At 41.3% G+C, this 24,349-nt stretch overlaps 1 protein-coding gene and 1 long non-coding RNA gene across 5 annotated transcripts in view; one reads left to right on the forward strand and one right to left on the reverse strand.

Moving 5' to 3' along the window:
* The window catches only part of NTF3 (neurotrophin 3), a 44,626-nt gene extending 35,502 nt beyond the window's left edge, over positions 1-9,124 (forward strand). Inside the window, exon 2 of the mRNA XM_054632308.2 lies at positions 7,999-9,124. Within this exon, the coding sequence (XP_054488283.1) occupies positions 7,999-8,793 (795 nt within the window). The 3' untranslated portion in view covers positions 8,794-9,124. The remainder of the gene's footprint in view (positions 1-7,998) is intronic.
* LOC129120039 (uncharacterized) overlaps positions 1-22,718 on the reverse strand; it is a 28,635-nt gene extending 5,917 nt beyond the window's left edge. Inside the window, exons 1-5 of one of the 4 annotated variants that reach the window (XR_013182316.1) lie at positions 22,452-22,718; positions 11,557-11,660; positions 9,933-10,073; positions 8,289-8,544; positions 8,056-8,164 (exon numbers count right to left, since the gene is read on the reverse strand). This is a non-coding gene — a long non-coding RNA (uncharacterized LOC129120039). Of the gene's footprint in view, positions 1-3,786; positions 6,688-8,055; positions 8,165-8,288; positions 8,545-9,932; positions 10,074-10,982; positions 11,661-22,451 lie in introns of those variants that run through there. The other 3 variants (XR_013182315.1, XR_013182317.1, XR_008534172.2) reach the window with 3 other exon arrangements.
* Positions 22,719-24,349: the final 1,631 nt, after the last annotated feature.

The raw sequence follows: 24,349 nt of genomic DNA on the forward strand, positions 1-24,349 counted from the left end.
GAATTTTGGGATGGTTAGATGGGAGTAGGATCCTTTTGTGAAATATATAAAATGTGCATTTGAAAAGAGGTGACCAGAAGTCTGCTAAAAAATTACTCTTTCCATTCCTGGTTCTCGTACCCTGAGAATTACTTCAATCCTACCCTTCTATAATCTTTTTCACAACCAGAATTTCTTCAGTAAGAGGGGATTTTCTAAAAAGCCATACTAGTTACTGACTGTGTAAGGAGAGGTATGACCAGCTGTGGTACATCTCATTTGCCTCCTTCACATGCCCAGTTTAAGACTTTGCTTTTCTGTCAAATATCTGGAGATCATATGCTGGGTGAGAGACAACATGTGTTAAAGTACTCCCAGCTCTAAAATTCCACTTTCAAGGATTTTTGGCAAGGGGGAGCAGGGAATGCATTGTGTATCAACAGCAAAATGGTATCTGGATTGAAAGATAAGAAAAACCTCCATGGCTTCCAAAAACCAAGGCCATTTTCAGACGAGTTTTGGACCTGGCAGAGGTGCAGAGCTTGCATTAGTACAGTGGGAGAACACAGAAATCATGCTTTGACTTTGAAAAGGCTTCTAGAGATCCTGATTTGCAAATTATTGGACATTTTGGATGGAAATTAGCAGAGCATTCAAACATGAGCTGAACATGTGAGCAGTCTGCACTGTAGCGAGCTGACTCACAAACTTAAAAATCAGATATTCTGCTAGACTAGGACCAGAATACTCTTGCCACCCTTGAGCATTAATCCCCAAATATAGTCAAACTCATGGTAAAGTGTGAACTGAGAGTTGAAACTGGAACACTTCCACATCTCGAGGAGAATTGCATACAGGAAATTTTATCCACATGCACATTGATGAACTGGGGAACTCCCAAGCAAAGTTCCTTTTCAGGCAGATTTCTACCAGGAAAAAAATGCAGAGGAGCTGGATTTGCCAGAACAGCCCTTACCCTCAGGACAGGCCTATGTGTAAACTGTTATTTGCTATAAACTAATGCAATTAGCAGGATGACGTTTTTGCTCTGAAGGGGCAATGGCTTTTTGAAAGACTCAGATGCAATGAGAAAAACCACAAGCCTGTCATGGGCATACATTGTATTTTTGAGCTCTTCATAAGAGAGGCTCAAGAGCTTCACTCTGCACCTGGGAGCAGCTCTAAGAGAGCCCTCATGATTTTACCAAGAGAAGTTGTTGGTAGAGGCAATGTCTCCTATTAACAATCTTATTTAACTGGTCAGAACAAACAAGCTCTTTCTGTACAAAGCTCTTTTTAAAGTCTGACATCTTTTGCAAAGAAGCAAACTTCTAACCTTACCCGCCACCTAACACTTCTGTTTCACCAGAAATAGAAGACTCCTTTTTCTCTGAGAATGAATTTAAAAACTTCATTTTAAGCTGGCTGTGAGCGAGCTACTGCACCTGTGCAAAGGGCACGGAAAAGATGTTAATTATACACAGTAATACTAATTTCACACCACAGTTCTGATGGAAACAGTTCAGTTGCATGCTGTATGTTAAAGTTCAAACATCAGCTGTATGTAATTACAGTGTCATTCCCTCCCTCTCTTATTGTACAAAAGCTTTGTCCAATTAATGCTGATTTCACTGAGTTCCTATGGTGGTTTTAAAATAATTGGATCAGGTCTGGGATCCTTTTCTTAAGAATGCTGCATCAGATACATTGCACCTGCAAGCCTAATGAGACTTTTTGTATCTGGGGGGTTGTGAACCTTTGAGGCATAGGGAGAGGCAATTCAGAGTGGCCATGGATGTATTTGCGTGTGGATTCAGGGAAACGTGGAGTCATGGCCTCTGGAAAAGCAAACACTGGTGCAGTTCTGCATGAAATGCAGCGGCTCTTCCCCGGCAAGGCTCAGTGCTTGGGACAAACTCCAGAGCACCAATGTTGTCTCTTCTAAACCATCTTAACACTGGAAAGGGCTGCCCAAGAGGTTTAGAGTCCCTCTTCCTGGAGGTGGGAATGACTAGATATGGCACTCGGTGCTCTGGGATGGGTGACTAAGTCGTTGACAGTCACAAGTTGAACTCGATGCTCTTAAAGGTCTTTTCCAACCTTAATGATTTTGTGATTCAGTGATTCTGTACCCTCAGTGCAAACATCTGTGTTCAAGGGTCACAGCAGAGCTCTCAGAAAAACAAATAAACGCCCTTTTAAAAAATGTTAATGACAGAAATATCTCAGGTTAACTTCAGGGTCTATTTTAATTCTACCCAAACAAAAGCTCACTTCATTTCTAACTAGCATTCCCTATATTCCCTGTATTTCTTTTTCCTTGTGGGTGCACATCCTGTCTGTACTCATAAATCAGGCTTAGTAATACAAGATTTTTCATAATGAGACGCTGCACTTTTGAATTTACATCCCTTGATTATTCTGTTTGTTTGTTGGATTTTGCTATTTTCCTTACTTCACAAAAGAAAAAGGAAATCAGATGATGTTAAAAATGACAGAAGTTGTTTTCAGCTTCTGAAACAAAAAAAAACCCCAGAAACTCTTTTGCTTTCAATGTAAAATCTTGCAAAATAATGATATATTGAAAGGCAAAGCTGAAAACAGTTTTCCCTTCAAGTATCCTAATAGCAGAAAAACTAACAAATAGTGTTCTTTTAGTGCCAAGGTTTTTTGGTTTTTTGTTTTTTGGTTTTTTTTTTTTTTTCCCCTAAAAAAATGAGTTGTCCTGAGGCAATGTAAATGGAAAAACATGTCAGACCATCCAGCATCACAGGGTCTCCAGGAGGCTGCTCTTTCTTAGCCTAACAGGAGAGGGCCTTGAGTAAATTAATTAATACATCTCTGAGCTGCTGCAGAGATGAAGAAACCTTGGTGGGCTTCCCCTCAGATTTGTAGCTGCACTCCCCTGCCAGTGTGCCAGAGAAATGGATTCGTTTCCAATCCCCTCACTCTAACTTCCAGTTTGGTTGCCCCCCAGGATGGGAGGGTTAACACTTTGGGCTGCCATCACTTGGTTTTGTCTCTGAATTCTTCAGCTTCTCAGAGGGCCTGGCTCTTGTGAAAGCTTTAGTTTCAATCTGTCTCTGTTGAAATTTCCATATCCTCAGAAGCAAAAGCATTCAGGAGGGTGTCTGCAGGGACATTCAGCACTCTCCAGCAACCTACCTTCATAAATCCATCTTGTACAAACAGTTGATTACCATTCTGAAATACAGTGCAAATTTTCAGACACAGTTATGTCACTTTCCCACCTTCTTGAACATTCAGAATTCTTTTCTTGTTCTGTATCTTACCCATGTCCCTCAAAGCACAGAGGAAGAGGGTTGCATTTCTTCCCAACATAGTTATTAGGAAGAGGGAATCAACAGGGCAATCCATGACTTGGGAGGTTGTGGAAGCAGTGTTCAACAAACAGTGACAATAATCATGCTTTCCTCTTTGGTAAAAGCTTGGAAAAGCTGTCAGGCACCACAAAGGATTATTAGTTGCTTGGTCTGAAGAGCTGAAGCTGCTCCTAAATTTTTAAGGAAGTGCCAAACACTTCAAGCTGGCTTACATAAATCATGTGGGGTATTACAATTCTGAATGTAAAACTCACCAGTCACTTTTCCTTCTATTCCACTTCCTCTTAGCAATGACTTACAAGTAAATACTTGGGCAGTCTCTCACAGTACTAGGATTTCATGCTTTCTGCAGAACTTTTTAAATGATGTCTCGCTCTTCCCCTGTGTGGAATGTTCAGAAACTGACCAGAATAAATCACCACAAACAAAACTGAACAAAATTTTTCACTACTACATAAAGTGGTGAGTCTGAAAAGAGCAGCAAATGGTTTGCCAGAGTTTATTAGGGATTGAATATATCAATGGAAGGAAGAGGTAAGTTTATTAACTTCTCCTTAAATGTAGACCTTGAGCCACCTAGCTCAGACAGAATGAATAGCCTGTTAAAACTGCAGTGATAGGCAGGAATACAAACAAAAAAAAATAGAGTAAAGCCACAGTTGGGAGACCAATCAGATTTGCAATGCACGAGCTTTTGTTTTCCGTGTTCTTTGCTTTTCCTCTCTGAGCCACAAATGTTAGCAGTCTCCAAGTCAAATTTGCTTAGTGCAAACCGGCCACAAACACAGCCAAAATGAAATTTTGTTAGGAATTTACATGTGGAAAATTCCAAGAAGAACCATGAAGAACAACAAAAGTATCTCACTAGCATCACCTAACCAAGGAAAATAATTTCACTTGGGCAAAATCTTTCCACTTGTAATGAACAATCTAACAATCTGAATTGAAAAACAAAACAAAACAAAACAAAACAAAAAAATCCCAATGAAAGAGCAGAAAAGGTCACATGAAGGATTTAATTCTTGGGAGATTTTTAGACCATTCTCCAAAAGGCCAGAGAAAGAGCTGCTTGTGCTGAAGTAGCTTCTGCTGAGGTTCACAGAATCCTAGGCCCTCCAGGAACCTGGAATTTGAGTCAGTATTCCCTCAGACAGGACACATATGCTGAAATCATGCCCCCAGTCTGAGTCCCCTCTATAGATAATTTACTCACTGGTCTGCACTGAGAAAGCATTTGTTCTGCTTTGTGATTTGCATTGTGGAATTTCTGGAGGCATGGCCAGAAACACCAGAATTATTTGCTTTGAAAATATGAAAAGATAGACATTTTAATGTTTTACATTTTCCTCTCCTTTTTACAGATTTAACAACACACATGCCAAATAAATCTCAAATTATCTGCAGTTCAGACAGGCACAACGTTCCATTTTGGGCAAAGAGCCATTCATCAAATGCAATACTCCCCAGACCTGCAAACAAATATACTTTTAATGTGTCTTATAACCACATTACAGACAAGGCCATAAACCAGCTGGAGTTTTCCAATAACACTCATTTCTCCTATCTAAAAGAGTGCTGTAGACATACTCTGAGGTGCTGGACTTCATCGACAGCCTGACAATTTTTAGTCATGGACTGGAACTTCTGAACAGCACTTATGAACCTGCTAGGTTGGAGGAACTCCCTGAAAACTGTAATCTCACCAATCCTTGTGGTTTTGTCAAAGTTTTGCACCCAGAAAAATATAAATATTTGTTCTAAAACCTTTTTACTTTTGCAGCAAATAATCTGCAAAATAAATCAAACTACAAGTTGAATTTCAAAGTTAGCATCTTTCCCACCAAATCCATAATACGTTTCACATGAAGTTCAGGAAAACACTTTTCAACATTTTTCCCATTAATGAGGTTCCTCCACGGAGAAGAAAACCAGCTCATTTTAGCTTCTCCGGCTCTCAGGTCCCCAGCCCTTCCTTTCTGTGTGCAGCATGACATTGAGGAGAGCCTGGAGGAACTCCAGCCTTATTTTTCCCCCCTCATCACACTCCAACTTGTGTGTTTTACTAGTGCCACTTAATTTTGAGACTGAGCAGAGCAGGGATTGCATGCAGCTGCATGTTGGCATGAATAATGCTTCTGGCTTTTGGGCTGAGCCATATCAGAACTTTGCTCACCATGCTGTGGGCTTGTGTGTCATCCCATGTGTGGATTCTGGGTGCTGCAAGAAATCTGCTCAATGACATCTGTTTAATAATATTTTTACTGTTTTTGAAAGAAAATCCTATGCTGAGGGAAGGCAAAATTGCACAGCAGCTGCACAGACAAAAAGGTCTGGGCTCTGAGATCCATCTACATTAAGTTAGTATTTATTCAGGTATGACAGTAATTGTATGGTAACTGAACATCTTCGATTTTTTCCCCCCTCAAAAGCAAAACGTTACTGCAGGCTAACAGTCTAGATTTAGGTGAAGTCACACTGTGACAAACTGAGAATGGAGAAAACACATTTCTTGTCCATAAAAGGACAGCTCACACATCCACAGAGGGTAGCTCTGATATTGCTGCTGTTCCAAACTGCAAAGTGGGGACTCAATCTTGCAAAAAGGAGTTTTGTTTAGAGTGGATAGAAGGTTCTTCAGCTAAAGATTTTTTTTCTTCTTTTTTTCCTTTGCCTTCTGAAACAGAAAATGGCTCACCCTCTTAAGCAGAAAATGGTGATTTTTTTTTTTTTTAAGTGGAAAATTTTCTGTTCAGGAGGGAGGGGAATCCTTCCCCTTATCTCAGCACTGGTGAGGCACATCTGGAGTGCTGTGTTCAGTTCTGGGCTCCTTAGTACAGGAGCAAATCCATGAAAATTATTAAGGATTAGGACAACTGTACCAAGAGGAGAGGCTGACAGAGCTGGGGCTGTTCATGCTGCAGAAGAGAAGTTCCAGGGGGATTTTACTGAAGTGCAGAAATACCTCACAGGAGGGATTAATAAAGATGGAGCCAGGCTCTACTCAGGCATGTCCATGATAGGACAGAAGGCAATGGGAAAAAACTGAAATATAGGAAACACTGCTGATACATGAAATGTATTTTTTGTTAAGTTTAAGGGTGGTGAAACACTGGAATGGCTTGTCTAGAGGTTGTGGAGTCTCCATCCATAGAGATATTCCAGACCTGAGTAGGCAGAGCTCTCTGCAAGCTGCCCTAGCTGATACTCCTGTGAGCAGTGAGATTGGCCTACATGATGTCCTGAGGATCCTCCCAACTCCATCTGTCCCACGGTCTGTGACTCATGCCTTCATCCCAGAATGCCAGAGGTCTCTGACACGTGGTGGATGTGTTTGCAGAGCAGGAAAATCAAATTCAAGGCTTTCCTGAGTAATTTGAAGGAGTATTACAGTCAGGGTTTATCACAGACTATGAGGGTGCTCTAAGAGGAGTTTTGTATTTTCTCCTTCAATCCACTACTTGTGCAGCAAATTTATAAACAGGTATGAACTTTAGTGAATGGTTCACATCCATGACTTAGGATTTTACATTGAAAATTGATTTAATTTAAATATTAATGATAATACCAAATATAGAGGTGTCCAAATATACAAGGAAAAAAAAAAAATCTGTCCTCCCTGGACAGTTGCTCCTGGCTCTCAGCTACACAAACAAGACGACAGAAAGGCTTAAAAAAGAAGTGCCAAATGAGCTTCTAGAATATGGACAGAAGGTAGAATTAGAAGGAGACCACAGGAAGCCATATAGAGCAGCACATGGCAAAGTACCAAGAAGCAGCACACTTTTAGAAATGGTTTTCAAAATACTGAATCATTGAACAAGATTTTTGAGTTTTCGGAGATGGTGGGGAGAGGGATGTCCTCAATCTGTCCTTGAATATTTCTAATTGATGTCAGTTTTGTTTCACCTTATATAAATGCAACTTCTTTAAAAACCACCAAGAAAAGATCCCCAGTCCTGAAAACAAAATAGGAGTTGGGTCACTGGGTCCTTCTGAATTCCCCACTTGTATTATAGAGGCCTAATAATCACTTTCTGATTTGACTGCATCATTTTCCTTCAGGAACCCTTTCCCTTACTAGAGAAAGAAAGAAAACAAAAGCACTATTGAAACACAGGATTTATTTCCTTCTTATGGTAACATTAAACAGAAGCCACTTGATAAATATGAATTAGATGGGTCTGAGAGATCTCAGCACACAAAACCTGACAACAGTTAGCAAAGTCAGAACTTTTTCATTTTACATAGTGAGACAGTTTTCTACTGTGCATGATCCTGCAAGTTTGAAACTAAACTTCTCTGTGGAATAACCTCTGTGGAAGTAACTTGGCCTCTCTCTGCTGCCAAGCCCAGGCCATGCTATCCCAAGAACTACCTACCTCTGCAGAGAAAGGGCTTAACTGATATATATGCCACTGTGCATGGAAAGGGGAAAAGCACGGCCTAAAATATAGATGAAATATTGAAAAAAAAATTCAGAAGAGAGTTCGCATTCATTATAAATTATAACAAATAGAATCTTCAAAGAAACACACAGCCTGTTTCCATACCTCTATATATGTCTCATATCTTAGTAACGTAGATGTAACTAAAAAAATACCAATTTTCATGTTTACAGCCTCTAGCAAACCTCCCTCTTGGACTGTTTTAACATTGACTCTCTGTTTCTTTGCAGATCTTACAGGTGAACAAGGTGATGTCCATCTTGTTTTATGTGATATTTCTCACTTACCTTCGTGGCATCCAGTCTTCCAACATGGATCAAAGGAGTTTGCCAGAAGATTCGATAAATTCTCTTATTATTAAACTCATTCAGGCAGACATTTTAAAAAACAAGCTTTCTAAGCAGATGGTAGACATTAAGGAAAACTATCAAAACACAGTGCAGAAAACAGACGCTCAGCAAGACATAGACAGAGAGGAAAATGTGAAATCAGACTTCCAGCCAGTTTTCTCAGTGGATACAGATCTCTTGAGGCAGCAGAGACGCTACAATTCTCCCCGAGTCCTTCTGAGTGACAACACGCCGCTGGAGCCGCCGCCCCTGTACCTCATGGAGGATTACATCGGGAATTCCGTGGTGGTGAACAGAACCTCCCGGCGGAAGAGGTATGCAGAGCACAGGGGCCACCGGGGGGAATACTCCGTTTGTGACAGTGAAAGCTTGTGGGTCACGGACAAATCCTCCGCCATCGACATCAGGGGACACCAGGTGACTGTTCTGGGAGAAATTAAAACGGGCAACTCTCCAGTTAAACAATACTTTTATGAAACGAGGTGTAAAGAGGCCAAGCCTGTAAAAAATGGCTGCCGTGGCATTGATGACAAGCACTGGAACTCGCAATGCAAGACATCCCAAACTTATGTCAGAGCACTGACTTCAGAAAACAACAAACTGGTGGGCTGGAGGTGGATACGGATAGACACCTCCTGTGTGTGTGCCTTGTCCAGGAAAATAGGAAGAACATAGCTCTGCATCTCTTTGCTATATAAATTATTACTTTAAATTATATGATACGCATGTAGCATATAAATGTTTATATTGTTTTATATATATTATAAGTTGACCTTATTTATTAAACTTCAGCAAATCTACAGTATATAAGCTTTCTCTCTCAATAAACAAGAGCAAAGGGTGTGTGCCTCTACTGTGGCCAACTCCGGGGTTTTTTAGACTATGTTTGTGACACTGCTTGGCGGCAGCATACCTTAACCTTCCTGTAAAATCTGTAAAATCAGTATTTTTCATTCAGTATTGTCAAACCAGTGACTGTCATTTAGTAAACTTGTTAAAAATCAGATCAATGCCAAGACTTGTGTACATATTTATATTCCCTGCTCTATACATTCATATTTAATTGGATCTGCAGTGTTGACTCCTCACCACCAAAAAAAAAATGGACCAAAATACACGTTGCAGTCTGCAGATGATGTCAAATTTTCAGGCATCAGGTAGCCCTAAAATAAAGTTTCTGTGTGTTAGGCCAGTTTTGCTGGTGAAATGACCATTTTCCCTCTGATAGCAATTGAGAATGGCTGCTAATAATCCAGGAACATCCATTTGTGTTTAGGAAGCACATTTGTTTTGCAACTGTTTCTAATGCATCATTGAAAAAATATGAAAAAAATCTGAAATATTTGTAGCCAAAACTTGCTGAAGTCAAGAACTGATCTAAATGGATCATTAATATAATACATAAAAGATGGTTTGTTGTGATCAGCCTCTTCCTCCTCACATGAATCAATTATCTTCTGCTTGCATTGTTGGATCATTCCTCTCTGAGTTTTTAAATTAGAAACAAAGCTGGGAGTGTCTTAACCTTAAAAGAGTCATTGGCTTGCACATTGTAGTAAAGAAAGATGCAATATCCTGGCATGGATATCAAAGCCACAAGCCCGTACGAAGGTTTCCTTCTCCTCAGCGATCCATTCTTCATCTTTCACAGGGGGAAAAAAAGGTGTTGAACTGCTTGAGAAACCTGGTACCTTTCACAGGAACGTGAAATGGATGGTGGCTAAAATCCATGAAGTCTATAGTTATACTGAAGCTCCCCAATTAAACATATGAGTTGTTGCTTAGGAGAAACAAATGTGCTAGCGTGTATTTACCTCAGAGTCTTCTGTGGATTGTCATGTAGCTCCACTGATGACAGGAATAATGACACTACTTGAAGAGATGTCCCATTACACGTTAGCTGTGCAATGCCCTGGTTGGGATCCCACTCCCAGGAAGCAAATGAGAGTTCATGTCTAGGAACAGAATTCAGATTGAGCCGCATGTTATCCATGTCCAGATAGATCTAACCCACAGCTAGGGCTGGGAAATACCAGCTATTCAGAAAGTTTTACCCTCATTTATTTTCTGAGGGGTTTACAGCTATAGCCTCTGCTGCCTTAGCGTGTTCAGCATCACAAATGGAAATGAGATCAGAGCCCTCAAACATGAGGCTGCAGGATGCCTTTGCTCATGCAGCTTTCACCCCTCGAAACCAGCTTCAAACATGCAACAGGCCATGAAAGGCAGCAAACTGTGGGGTATCCCCTAATCCCTTACAGAGAGCACTGCACACCATAAAACCATCAGGGAGCTGGACAGGTTGCCTTGAGGCCAAGCAATGGAACAGTCCTGTCCTGGAAAGCCAGGTTAGAGCACGTGGGTATTTTCTTCAGGGGAGGCCAGAAGCAAAGCTTTTGAGAACCATCTCAAAAGCTTTTGAGAACCATCTCATTTTCAGCATGAGGCCAGGGTATTTACCTCACAGGAAATATCATCACTTTCAGCACTAAATCCTAACTTTGCTTCCAGCAATAACCACTTCAGAGGTTCAATAACAAGGCAGTCATTAAAATGAGAGGATGTAATATAACAAGGAAGTCAGTATCTGATAGATCTGATTAGAATATTTCTCATTTCTTGGCAAAAATGTTAAAAAGAAAAAAGCCCCAACCCCACAGAGCTTTTGCTACTTTTTCCCAGTAGGAAAGTTTAAGTTTTAACTAACCATTTTGGCTTGGGGGAATAAGCATATTTTTCAGAGTTCTGCCACACTGGATTTTTTTGTAAATTAAAAGCTTGATTTTACACCCTGAGTTCCCAAATAAAGATCATTTGCAGATGCTGGGAGCAATTGAGAGCTTATATAGTTATGGATCACTAACTTTAGAGATCTCCTTGTTTCACTGTGCCACATAGGCCTATCTCCACGTGAGAAGAGGAGGTAAGGAGACCAATCCCATTAATCAGAAACTGCCTTGTTTGGCAGTGTGGATGTCACTTTTGTTTACATAAATCCATTTCTCCAGATTTTGTTACTGTAAATCCAGAGAAGATCTGTTGAAGACAAGAAAGAAAACATAGCTCTATAACAATATAGACAACATCAGAGTTGATTCTAATGCCTTTTTTTTTATGCTCACTGAAAATCAAGGGAGGTTCATTCCTTAAGGGTTCAAAGAAAGCCATTTGTCATTTTCCACTGTAAATCCAGTAACAGGAACTGGTCTTTGACTCTTGACTTTAACAAGTATTTTACAAGCAGCCAGCAAAAATATCTCAGAGTAAATATGCCTGTCATCTGAAACACATGAGATGAGAACAGAGTGTGGTGTGTACAGTTATTAGACTGGCTGCCCCTTTCCCATCCCAGGAAAACAATGAGTGGAAGTGTTACCCTCTGGATCTGATCCAGCTTCCACTAAAGTCAATGGGGGAAAAAAAAAAAAAAAATCTCACCTTCTCTGGTGGAATCTGGATCAGGCCCCAACTGAAGAAAAACCTGCAGATCTCGACCAGGGAGCAAAGCAATCCCACACATCAGTAACACTTTCCTGTAAATCCTGTGTATGCATAAGATGCTGTATAATTTTGTAACGAGTTTGTAAACAAAGGCTGTAATAAATTTGTTAAGGTCTAATTCTCTTTTCACTGTAGCCAGGGACGGTTTTATTGCCGACTTTGGTCATGGCACAATGAATTCAAAATTCATATCCAACTTTTTTTTTGTTTGTGTTAAGTAATTAAACAAAATATTCAGCTCTCAACGCCAGTTTAATTTAAGGATTCTAAAAATCACTTCCATTAGGCAGCTCAGATGCTCTGTCAATATTGTTTTGCCAATAGATCATTATAAACACACATTATATTTAGATTTTCTCCCAAATGACCAAATGCTATTCTGAAATTGCCTGTCTGTGTCAAAATGTATTTTCTCTGCTTTTTCCCACTAGTTTTTTTCCAATCCATTTAGTAACAGCAAAAAATGCTCCACTGAGGTTTTGGAAAACCATCTGCATTTATTTTATCACCTTTGAACATGTGTTCAGGAATGAAGTCTGTGCAGAGAGTTTACTGCTACCAAGAGATTTGTGCGGCTGCACCAGGAAGAAACTTTGACTGGACTTTACAGAGTGTGTGCTCAAAACCACTCTGCTCATACTCTGTTATTTCAATTCTTTAGCAACCCGAGGCTTTTGCATTGTGTATCTGCAGACAATACTAAACAGGAAACAAGCCTGATTGGGAGTTTCAAAATTAAAAATTTCATGATAATGACCGGCTATCTCTGACCTCTTGGCAAATGCAAACGTTTGTGCAGTGAAGTCAAGCACAGGAACATTTGTTTCATTTAATAGAAACATTGTGGCAAAAGCAATGGTATTCTGTGCTCTCCGTGCTTGCTAAGCATGTGTAGTTCATCATGGATATGGGCAGGAGGAGGAAGAGGAGGAAGAGGAGTAGAATCAGATAAAAAGCACTAGAGCTTGTAAGAAGTTAAAAGGCTGTGCTCCAGCTTGGAGCATTTTAAAGTGTGGAGGGGTTGTTCTCTGAAATGCTTTGTCTGTATTTTGTTACAGCAGATGGCAGAATGACGAAGCAAGCACAGATGTGGTGTAAAAAAACCAAGCAATATGAGGATAACAAAAAACTTTCCCGGGAAAGTTGGCCACTTGCTACCACTGTGGGTCCCTGCAGTTCTGGGCAGGTGACTGCAGAGTCCAGCAATGACTTCCCTAATTTAATGGTTTGGCTAATCTCTAACAGGGGGGTAGGGGTGGGGGGGAGTCTTTTTTTCCTGCAGCACGTTACATTCATGAGCTGGATCATTTTCTTTCCTTTCCTTTTTTTTCTTGTCCCTTTGAGGTTTTTGTTTGTTTGTTTGTTTGTTTATGGTAATCTCTAGCTGCTTTGGCACCTCTGATGAACAATGAGTGGTAATGCTTTGCATGAATGTCCCCAAATATAGATTTCTCCTTTGTTTTAGAACTGAGCTTTGAAGCCAGTGGCGCCTGAAAGCCAAATTTTCATCACGGAACTGGCCTTTTGATGTCATGACCTCATGTTCCTGGACATTTTGATCACAGGGTTCTATTTTGGAGCTCTTATCCACACAATAGATGAGATCATGACCATGGCTGATTGAGAAGTGGCTGTGTACATGACAACAAAGAGAGAACAAGGCAGCCCTGTGCCATCTTTGCATCCACCTTCACACATCTCCTGTTCTGATTTCAGTCTTGAGTTGCATGATCAAGGGCTGGTGATCAAGGTTTGCTTTCTGCATCTCCAAGGGTTCAGATGCCCAGAATATCCTATAATGCTTAAGTTTGGGAGTGGCGTTAAAGATGATCTCATTCCAACACCTCTGCCATGGGCAGGGACACGTTCCACTAGACCAGGATTCTCAGAGCCACATCCAGCCTACACTTGAGCACTTCCAGGGATGATCTTTGGCAAGAGAACAATTTCTCAGTTCACATAAACATGTCTTGTGTGAATCTGTGCATACCTTCTGTAAAAGGCTGCCATGGTTGCAGCGTTGGCCCTCTCCAAAACACAGTGCATTGTCACTTTTCACCTGTGTCACAGGGAGCAGATGGAGTCATTGACAGACCAGTCATTGACAGACCAGCTCCTCCCTCCATCCAGGGGAGACTGCTAAGGAGGCAGGTTACATGGTCCTTTTCTCTAAACAAAAATATTCCTATGGAGGGTGTGAGGAAAGCAAAGGAAGTGTTGAAACATGTAGGGAGTCAGAGCTGTTGGGTGGCAAACATCTTGCAGAGATTTTGGAAAGCGAGGGAGAATTCAGCTGTTCAACTGTAACATCAGATGAAAGGCTCTTTCCTGCTATGATAAGGGTTAAATAAATACCATTAGATAATCTGTAGCGGTAATTCAAAAGCAAAATGAACCTTTATTAATTGGGGTTAATCCCTCTGTGTTGATGAGGAGTTAACCACACTCGCTGTGCACAAATGACGAATCCTTGCTCTCAGTTACCCTGTGGTAGCCCCTGTTTTCAGCGCTCAGGACTACGAAGCCGTTAAGTGATGGCCAAATTTGGCTCAGAAAGTACTAAATCCACATTGAATGCATGAGGGGGAGCCCACGTTGGAAGCATTATCCACCACACAAAACAAGCACAGTTTTTAACATGAGTTCATAAAAATTTCTCATTACTTTGTCCAGTTCCAGGGATTTAGGTTTTAAAATAAATTTTGAACTGTCTGGTATGAGCAGTACACATATCTTTAGCAGCAATTTACAAAAGAAAAGAACTCTGGAAATGTAAGTATGCAGCGAAATACTGCGTCCAGCACTGCAAATAACCTCTGTCTTATTTATGTTCTCAGTGTCTCAGAGAGGAATTTAATACAAATCTTGGTTTTGTTTTACTCACCACATTTTGTAAAATAATCACCTCAACTTACTGCTTGTAGAGGTTTGGGGTGTGCAATCTTTGTGGATAATGAAGCAGAAACATGGCTGTAAAGCTGCTGAGCAATGTCAGAGTTGCAAGTCCCACGTTTGCACAGCAGAGAGTAAAAACAAACGTGAAAATAACAGAATTGGTTTCTCCGGCTAAGAGAGATTAAATATGTTTTAAAATATCAAATGACAGCTTTTTTCAAGTTATTACAAATATTTCAAGTCAGATTTGTATGTGACACAACCCACTGCTCACATGGAGCATAATTTTTATAATCTTTCTTATTGCACAAATCTACTCAATGTGATTCCCATTAAGTTCAGAAAACAGAAATTTGTTCATTTCCACACTGCTGACAGAGCATTCAGAATATCCGTAATAGATGAGCCAAATCTCAGGTCAGAGCATAATCCCTGAGTTTATGTCCTAAGGATAAAACTACAGGAAGGAAATTTTTTTTCTGCGGAGAGTGAGAGCTCAGCTGCCACATTCACAGTGTCTATGCCATGCTATCACATGTTTGAAGATGTTAGGAGGAAGAATCTGGTCAGCTGGAGAGGTGATGGAAAGAAGTGGGAGATGGATGGGGCAATAATTATTACATGACCTCCTTGAAAACTACATCCCACAAACATATAAAATGCAGCCCTCAGGATCCTTCTGATCCTGGGATCTGACTCAGAGGCATTTATTCCTTAGGTCAATAATCTTGGATTCCTGAGACTTGGCATCAGGACATCATACTTGTCCTAGGCGGGGGTAAAGGTGAAAAAAATCCCTTCTCCCACCATAATCAGATAACAGCAATTATGCAAGAGGGCATTCTCATGGGAACAGTTTTGTCTCAAAATCCCATGGCTTTTTTAATTTTTTTTTTTTTTTCTGCAGAAATGGAAGATATGGGTTTCTGAGAAAGGGCCTTCTGCCTGTAGTTTTCTCAGAGGGATATGAGGGCACTGGAGAATAGAACTTAGGGAGAAAGAAGAAAATTCTCATTGAGCAGAGTTTTTCAGTGATCTATTTTCCCTTCACTACAAAATTATGTGGTGAAGTTTCCTGACAGAGAGCCTGATGCAGGGAGAATTTGCATGTGAGTGACAATGAAAAGCACCTCAGTACAGAACCTGGATTGAAGAGAGGAGCTCAGAAATCCCTGTGGCTCCTTCCTCTCTTTTCCTGAATGCCCAGGGAGATTTGAGGGTGTCAGTGGCACAAAAACGAAGAGCAGTGACAGAATAGCTGCAGAACACACTTCTCCATTCACAACAGTCAGGCAAAGGCAGCTCAAGGACAACTCGATCATTACAGAGGCTGATCCAGGGCATGCCCTTCACCTCCCTCCATGGGATCTCAAGGAGAAGGATCCATAATGCCATTTCATAAACCAACTTTAAGAAATATCAAGCCAGTGCTGCAATGGGCTGGACTTGGTCCACACAAAATGAAAGGCAAAATCTGGTGGGATTTTTTAGCAGTAATTGCTGTTGAACAGTATATTGGAATTCAGAATGTTCAGGAAAAATTATATGAATAGTGAAAAGAATCTAAGTCACATACAGAACTAATAAATACTCAGCTTTATTCTGATCTCATGCAGGTTTAATGTCTGACTTCAGTGGGATCAGTCCCAGTTTTTACTGATACAATAAAGCTTGGAATTACATCTGTGACATTTGAAAGCAGGTGGTGGGCTCTGTGAGAGATCAGACTCTCAATTTCTGTGTGCCATGTTGCTGCTGCCCCATGAAATTCAGGGATGGATGCCAATGGAATTAGTTAATGGGATAGATTATAGGACCTACACTTCCATGCTTTAAATTACCTCTGCCCTGCTCAGAGCGATATTGTTGACAGCTCTCAGACTGACTCAATGCTGCTCACTAGGCACCCTAGGGGTTTTCCATGCCACCAGCTAAGCAATCTTTCCTGAGAACCACAATGCAGAGAATTCAACATCAACTCTGATTCTTGCTTCAGATGGAACTTCAGTGGTCTGGTTTTGTCTGAACAAATGATAAGAAATCAAAGTTAGATGTGCAGGTACTGGCATTCAGAATTAAATTCTGAAATCTGTAACTACTGCCAGCACAAGAATGATGCGAGATGAAGGTAGAATGTACACTCTGAAGGCTCAGTGAAGATGCTCTTGTTCAGAAACAAAATTGTTTTAGGCAACAGCAGTATATGCAGAGCAAAGACAAAGATCCTAGTTCTGTTGAACAGTGATGCCCAAGTGAGTTTCTTTTTAGTTCACCAGAGACTTCATAGTTTTGGCTTTCCCAGGCATTTTTCAGTAGGTATTACTGAGCATAATTAGCATGATAAAATTTGCTACATTAGAAACATTCCAGAACTACAACCTGAAATAAACTGAAATGGTTGATCATGGTTAAGCATCATGTCCTGAATTTTGACGCCTCTACCAGCCTTCAAAAATGGCTCAGTTTGCAAATACAGCTTGACTTCATGGCTAGGAAAATTTCCTTGAGATTTTTCTCTTCATATGCTTTTCCATAAAATCTTCATAAATACCAGAGATTTTACAGTTTCTAAATATAATCTGAAGTGTCCACTTCTGTCAGCCCTGAGGTCATCCATTCTCTCATGAAGTGTTTACTAAATATTGTATTGCCCCAAGCAATGGTTTGCTCAGTGGGAACAGTGCAGGCTCCATAAGTGAATAGCTACAGTTTAGGAGGTGTGAATACAAACAATAACACAAAAGCTGATATAAAGAAATTCACTGGAAAGCCAAAACTAGAGCTTAAAAAAACCCCAACTTTAGCAGAGAAAAGGAGAAAATGAGGAAAAACGAAATCCAGAAGTTTGCAAACTTAGGGAAAAAATAAGCTGACCTTTGATAATAGCAATAATTGGGGTTTTTTTCTCCTAGAAGGTTCATCCCCCTCTGCCTTGCAAAATCCATTCATTTCCCAACAAAATAAAATATAACAGCTTGAGCTGAAATTCTGCGGTCAGGGAGATTTTTTTGCTTAAAGCCCTTAGTGGGTCTCTGCTAATAGTGTCTGTAGGAGTGGTTTATAGATTCATTCCCCAAAAAAACCCCAAAAAACCACCCCATAACCACAATCCGGATTTACTGAGAGACAGTTCCTTGGCTTGGTCTGCATTAAAGTGGATTTAATTCACTCTAATTGCTTGTGTAAGTCTTGATCCAAAATAACCCATAATAAGTTCATGTCCAGTTTTAAAGGAAAAAAAGCTGTCAAGAAGTTGGTAAGATTAACCCCATGCTTAAAACTGAGCCCATGCTCAAATGTTTTTAGGGATCAGGGTAATAATAAGATTCATTAGTGATTTTATTCCTGGAACTTATACTTGTTCACTAAGAAAACCCCAAATGGAACAATAATATGATCAAGCCCCTTAGTTCCCATCCTGCAAATTTTGCTTTAAACTCCCAGAAGAAGAAGTACAAAAGATAATCTGTTAGCATTTAAGGCTTGATCCAAAAACCATGGAAATTTGCAAAAAACTTCAAAAAACTTCTAGTGGGTCCTGAGTTATGTGCTTGATAATTGAACCATGGTCAATAAAACAACATGGATTTATAGAACAATGAAAAGAACACACAAAAAAAACCTGATCATTCATTGTTTTTAGAAATCAAAGCACAAAAATTAGCAGCAAAGTGTTTGGCAGCACTTCACAAATTCTTCCTTGAAAAAGTCCAATTGCTTGCACGGGGTACTGGGGAAAGGGAAGTCCGTTACGTGCAGAGATAACTGGGAATGCCAGGGGGAAAAGTCATTCTATGGATAACTGCGGGAACAGCTAGGGTGAAGTTATCAAGGCCAATTCAGTGACTGAGGTGCTCACATCAAAGTCTGAAGGCAAATTGAACACTTCCCTCCAAGTGAGGGGTTTGACAGCAGCACTTTCTAAAAGATGCTGAGGAAACAGAAAATCTTTTAGGTAATGATCTCCTTGTCTTGTATCTCTTATTCCAATACCTGCTTGAAGGCTGCAGGTGAATTTATCCCTCCTACCATCCATATACCCCATCAAGCAAGTTGCTACAATAAAGTCCTACGCTTTTCCAAGTCCTTGCTAGACGGCTCCAAAAATTTATGGGAAATTTAGAGCAAACACACAGATTTAAATGCAGTTTAATGTCATCCTCAATGTCAGGGTAGGTGAGATCCTTCACTGTGGAGGTCCAGAGGTGTTAAAAGAAAAGAACCAGTATCTGTCACTGCAGCTGGCAAACTGCTGTCAGGACAGCACTAACACCTGCCTTCACATCTCTCTTCCCTCCCAGCTAACTTCTTGTTCTGTTCTTATTAGTTCTCCAGATGAATTTATTAGTCTGTCAATCAAATGTGGAGGACTCTAAGGAAAGGTGGCCAAAACCAGACTGTGGGATTAATTTTTTGGCCAGCTGGAAATAGCTTGGATGCTGCGGGATGGGCACCCCTGTCTTAGGGAGTGGTGAATTCCATCAAAGACTTAAAAAGAAGGACAAATAAGGATATAGACTCATTTTCTGTCAGGATCACAATCTTATTTGCAGACCACTTTGTCTGCCTCCTGATCCAACACGCACTGACAGGCTAAAAGTACGAACTACCTATGAGAAGAAAGGGGGTTGGGCTGAATGAGAGGGATTTTTGGGACTGATGGAGTGAAGTGCCCAGAAAACATGAGTCTAGTGCTTAATGGAATTAATTTTCCCTTAAAATAGTAAAAAATAGAATTTATCATCACAGGTAAATATACATTTATATAGTTATAGATTCCCTTTTACCTCATGTGAGTTTTAATTTGTTGGGTTTTTTTTATGGACCTACTCTGTAATTCCAGAAGCCTCCAGTGGGCTGGAAGACTTGTTCCTAGCATAGGTTACCTACAAATCGCAGCATTTCAAATTAAGATATTCTGTAAAGGGGAAGTCCCAGGTGCTTTCAGCACAAGTGTGAGCTCTGAAAATGAAGTAAAAGCTGTCAACACTGACCAAAAATAAAAGAGTTCATAGGACAGAGATGGAAATCCCAGGATAAATGGCTTCAAATGAGGTAGAAGAGAGAGCAAGGGGGGTGGAAGAGACAACTCCTTTGGACATTTTGGCAGTGGGGACAAAATGCCAATCCTCAAATGTGCAGTTTGCAATAGAGATGATGAATTGGGTGCAAGACAATGATCCATTGCTGGGCTGGGCAGGTGACAGGATCAACCAGCTCTGGAAGACTGACCAAGATTAAGTGTTAGCTGGTGCCAAGGAGCTGCAGGCCACCCACACAGATTAAGTGGGAAAGAGCTAATGGAAAAGACATTTTGGGAGTTAAAAATATAACCAGTTCCTTAATCTGGGAACACAGAGCTGTAAAATAACAGCTGGACAGCAAGGCAGAACAAAGTTCTCCTCCATGGTTGAGTGAAAGGTGGTTGAATGGAAAGGCACCGTCTTCTTCATCAGTACAGGCCCTCAGCCAGGATGGCTACGTGTGGAAAAAGGCAGGGCCACATTCCTCTGAGATGGCAGCACAGCTCTGTCCCACAGGCCAGGGCAGCAGTCTTCAAAGAAACAATGAAATATTAGATGTTTTAAAAGGATTTCCCACTATATTGATGTTGCTCCTATAACACAAGCCAAGGAGTAGGAAGGCAGCACATCAAAACATGTTTGCATGCACTTGGGAACAGGCATCTCTTCTGCACCAGACAATGATTTCTACTGCCTGTAAAGGCAACATTTGGGCTGCAAGTACACGGGAAAATCTTCCTACAGCACCTGCGCCAAAAGCAGGCAGCTGAGAAAGCAGCCTCCATTGCTGATGGTGTTTGAAGGAATTCACAAAACCCAGGGGCATGTCAGATCCTGCAGGGATGAGCACTCCCATTCTGCCCCAGTGTCCAGCTGAACCATTTCCACTGCTCCAAGGACAAAACCTGGCCCCACCATTTAGGACTGCTGCAACTGTCCATGAGCCAGCAGTGCCCTGGGGACGAGAAGGTCAGTGGTGTCCTGGGGTATATTGGGAAGAGCAGTGCCAGCAGCTCAGGGAGCGATCCTGCCCCTCCGCCCAGCCCTGTGAGGCACATCTGCAGTGCTGTGTCCAGCTCTGGGCTCCTTAGGACAGCAGGGACATGGAGCTTGTGGAGTGGGGCCAGCAGAGGCTGCAGAGATGATTTAGGGCCTGGAGCATCTCTGGCAGGGAAAGGCTGAGGGAGCTGGGGCTGTCCAGCCTGGAGAGGAGCCCCAGCTGAGAGGGGCCCTCAGCCCTGGGTGTCCCTGCCTGCAGGGAGGGCTCCGAGCAGGGCCCAGGCTCTGCTCCAGGGGCCCAGCAATGGCACCAGAGGAACGGGCAGGGGAGGCAGAACTTCTTCCCTGGGCAGTGACCAAGCACTGAAAAGATTATCCAGAGAGGGTGTGGAGTCTCCTCACGGGAGATATTCCAGACCCCTCTGGACACAATCCTGTGCCCTGTGCTGTGGGATGGCCCTGCTTGAGTAGGGAGGTGGGCCCAGCTGCCTTTCTGTGGTCCCTTCCAGCCTGAGCAATCCTGGGATTTTGAGCTTCTGTGTAGGTAGTGGCTGGCCCAAGGCAGAGCACAGACTGAAGTGTGCTACAATTCAGGATTGCAGAGCTCTCCTCCATGTCAGTTCAGAAGCATAACCCACACAAGGCGGGCACAATGTAGCCACAGCTGTTGCAAGGGGTTAAATGCTGCATCTGTCAGCAGCACCTCTCCTTGGGGATGAGCTCTGCAAACACTCAAACCACCACAGAAGAATCACAGGTCACAAGATCCAGGGTCAGGATCTGAAAACACTCTTAGCACTTCCCAAGCATCACATTTTGTAGTAGCACAGGACACAGGCAACTGATTCTGTCTGCATCCCTGCACTCTGCTTTCTGCCAGCTTGGCATTCTCCACCATTGCCCCTTTTAGATTTTTTTTTTTTCCAGACTGTGGTACATGACAAATTAAGAACAGGAACAGCTTCTGCAGTTTTCTATCTTACAGTCTTAACAGCTCTTCCTAAATCCCCTGCGAAGCTTGGAAGAGGCATAAAGCAGAAAATGACTGTCATCTTGCAGTGTAACTGGCTGCTTTATGATGTAATAGCCACTACTCACATTTTTCCCCAGGATAAGCTGTTGGCATTCCGGAAGAAAAGCGTAGATTCCTGAGCTTACGTATGAATTTCCTGCAGGCTAATCACATTCATAGAGAAAGATTCTGTAGATCCCCTGCTGTTATATTTTTTTGTAGGCAAGCCTGTCAGCTCTTTCAATTAAAACTTTTGTTTTCTGATGGAAATCAGGCTTCCAAATTCACTTCCTTTTCTTGCAAATACTACTCTTTATTATTTCAAAGTTATTATTTCAGTATACTCATTATCACAGTATGATTACATATTACTCTCCAGGAACTAGTTTTAAACCATTCAGTGGCATCCAGATTTTTAGCTGACATAATATGGAATGTATCAAGGGTGTCAACATTCAGTGCTGCTGTTTAGTGACTCAGTGCATGACAGAGGTCTGAGAATTGATATTTGTTTGACATATCACATTTTCTTCACCTACCGTGCCTCTTACTACCTTCAGCTAATACCTCTGCCTTATATTTTCAAATCCAAGACTACTGCAAAATGAATTTTATTTATGCAATAAACAGAGCACCTGTCTGGCACCTGTTTAAAGCATTTACCACTGACAGTGAAGCTGCCTGAGCTACAGAGAAAAACAAAAATACCCCTTCAGATTGCAAAAGAAAGAGCCTTCAGAAGTCTCCTTAGTGTACTCTGGCAAAGTGCTGCATCCTGGAACAGACCCTGCTCTTCAGTAAAAAGGAACAGAGAATTTTTTAAAGCTATGGACATTCATACCACAAACAACATGTTACAGCATTTTTACCATGATCAAACACAAAAGAAAAGACAGACTTACCTCTGGTGAGGCATTTTGTGAGCTGCAGAGGTAGAAAGAGAGACATGTGGAAAACCAGGACAGGGACTAACCAGAACACGCACCCAACAGTCAGCACTTGCAAAATGGCTACGGGAAGACTGGAGCTGTTCAGCCCTGCAAGACTTAAAGGGACAGATTTCCACAAGCACACTGGGACAAATGCCTCTGGAAGAACACAATTCCCCACTGGGAGAAGGCAGGCCCTGGTACTGGAAATACTGAAGCATGTCTTTAAGCATGTGAGAACTGCTGTGGACTTCAGTCTGTGCAGCTCTGCACAAGCCTGCAGGACTCGATTTACTGACGTGAACAAAGTTACCCAGGGAGGGCATGCTCGAGCAGAGTACTTGTTACAGCTCCATCACAGAAGGAGTGAGGTGCCGTCACTGCTGAGTTACTCTGAAGGGTGCTAAGACACATTCCAGAAGTCCAGAAAGGAAAGAAAATAAAATAATCAAAATGCGCCCTAAAAAAATCTCAAGTTGTTGCAACAAACATTACTCATGTATTCACCCTGATATTTCTAGTTTGTTTTTTCAGCATAATACCCACAATAGCTGCCCATCTAATTGAAATATTTTGAAAGCACTTTAAACTGCTCAAAACAGGTGAAAATAACTCCAGTTACAGATTTACAGCTCCCCTCTCCTCTATGGCAAATTACTGTGTCAAATATTTTACAGTGAGAGCAGAAACACCCCAATGACAGGGCACAGGAGATTGTGAAGACACCAAATCAATATCAGTGGGATTTAAAGGAGTTTCCCCTTAGCTTTTCTCCCAAGATTGTTACAGCATGGCTGCATAGGACAACTGGAGCCTCTATGTTGTCCCCAGACCTTTGTCCACCACAAAAGCCCCCAAAACAATACATATGATGAACCTTTTCCATCATGAGAGATGGCATCATGACTTTGGGACAGTCAGGAGGGGATATCTGCAGTTGTGGGATATGAATAGGCAACACATTTGGGCTCAGACTTGGTCTGAAGCAGCTCTTCTCCATCTTCTGCATCATAGAACCATAGAATCACAGAATCATAGACCCATAGAATCATAAAATCATGGAATGATTTGGGTTGGAAGGACCTTAATGATCATCTCGTTCCAACCTTACTGGAAAAAAAAAAAAAGATATTATGTTGCTGATGGGATTTATTTGCTCATATTGGATCATATAACTAGTTAAATGCTGAAAGAATTGAAACCTTGGTGTTTTTTTCATATTTTCCCCTGTGATTAGGAGATAATTTTAGCTGTTTTACCAATGCCATCATTTTCCTTCTGACACTGAGGTTACTCTATGCTCTGCTCATGTTTCCACAAATATAAAATCAACATTAGGGTCAATATTGGAAATATTTTACTTTGTAAAACTTCATTAAATTCATATCACCAGATACACTGTTGTGTATGCAATAACTCGGACTTGCACACAACCCATAAATTACTCATCTTTGATTGCCTCCAGACACAGGAGGCTGTGACCCTCTCAAACATCTTAACACCAGAGGAATTACCCTGCAGGTTTCATCTGCTGCAGGCTGTTTCAGGAAATGTGGTGGAGGGTTTTTTTCCACTAATTGAAGTGTTCTGAAAATGTCATGAGACTCATTCTGCTCCTGCTCTAAGCACTAATTTGTTCTGTGCCAGTCATCTCCGTGAGGGTGACACCAGACCCCAGTTCCCCCTGCTTAGCTGAAGTAGTACAATCCCCACTCCATGTTTTGTGGGGATTGTAGCTTTTTTACAGTGTAAATGTGTAATTATGTATATGTATATTTTTTTGTATATGTATATTTTTACAGTGTTAATATGTAATTATGTATATATTACATTAATGTAATCATGACTGATTACATGCTATTGACATGCCA

This window comes from Agelaius phoeniceus, chromosome 5 (assembly GCF_051311805.1).
Source record: "Agelaius phoeniceus isolate bAgePho1 chromosome 5, bAgePho1.hap1, whole genome shotgun sequence".
NCBI classification, from domain to species: domain Eukaryota; kingdom Metazoa; phylum Chordata; class Aves; order Passeriformes; family Icteridae; genus Agelaius; species Agelaius phoeniceus.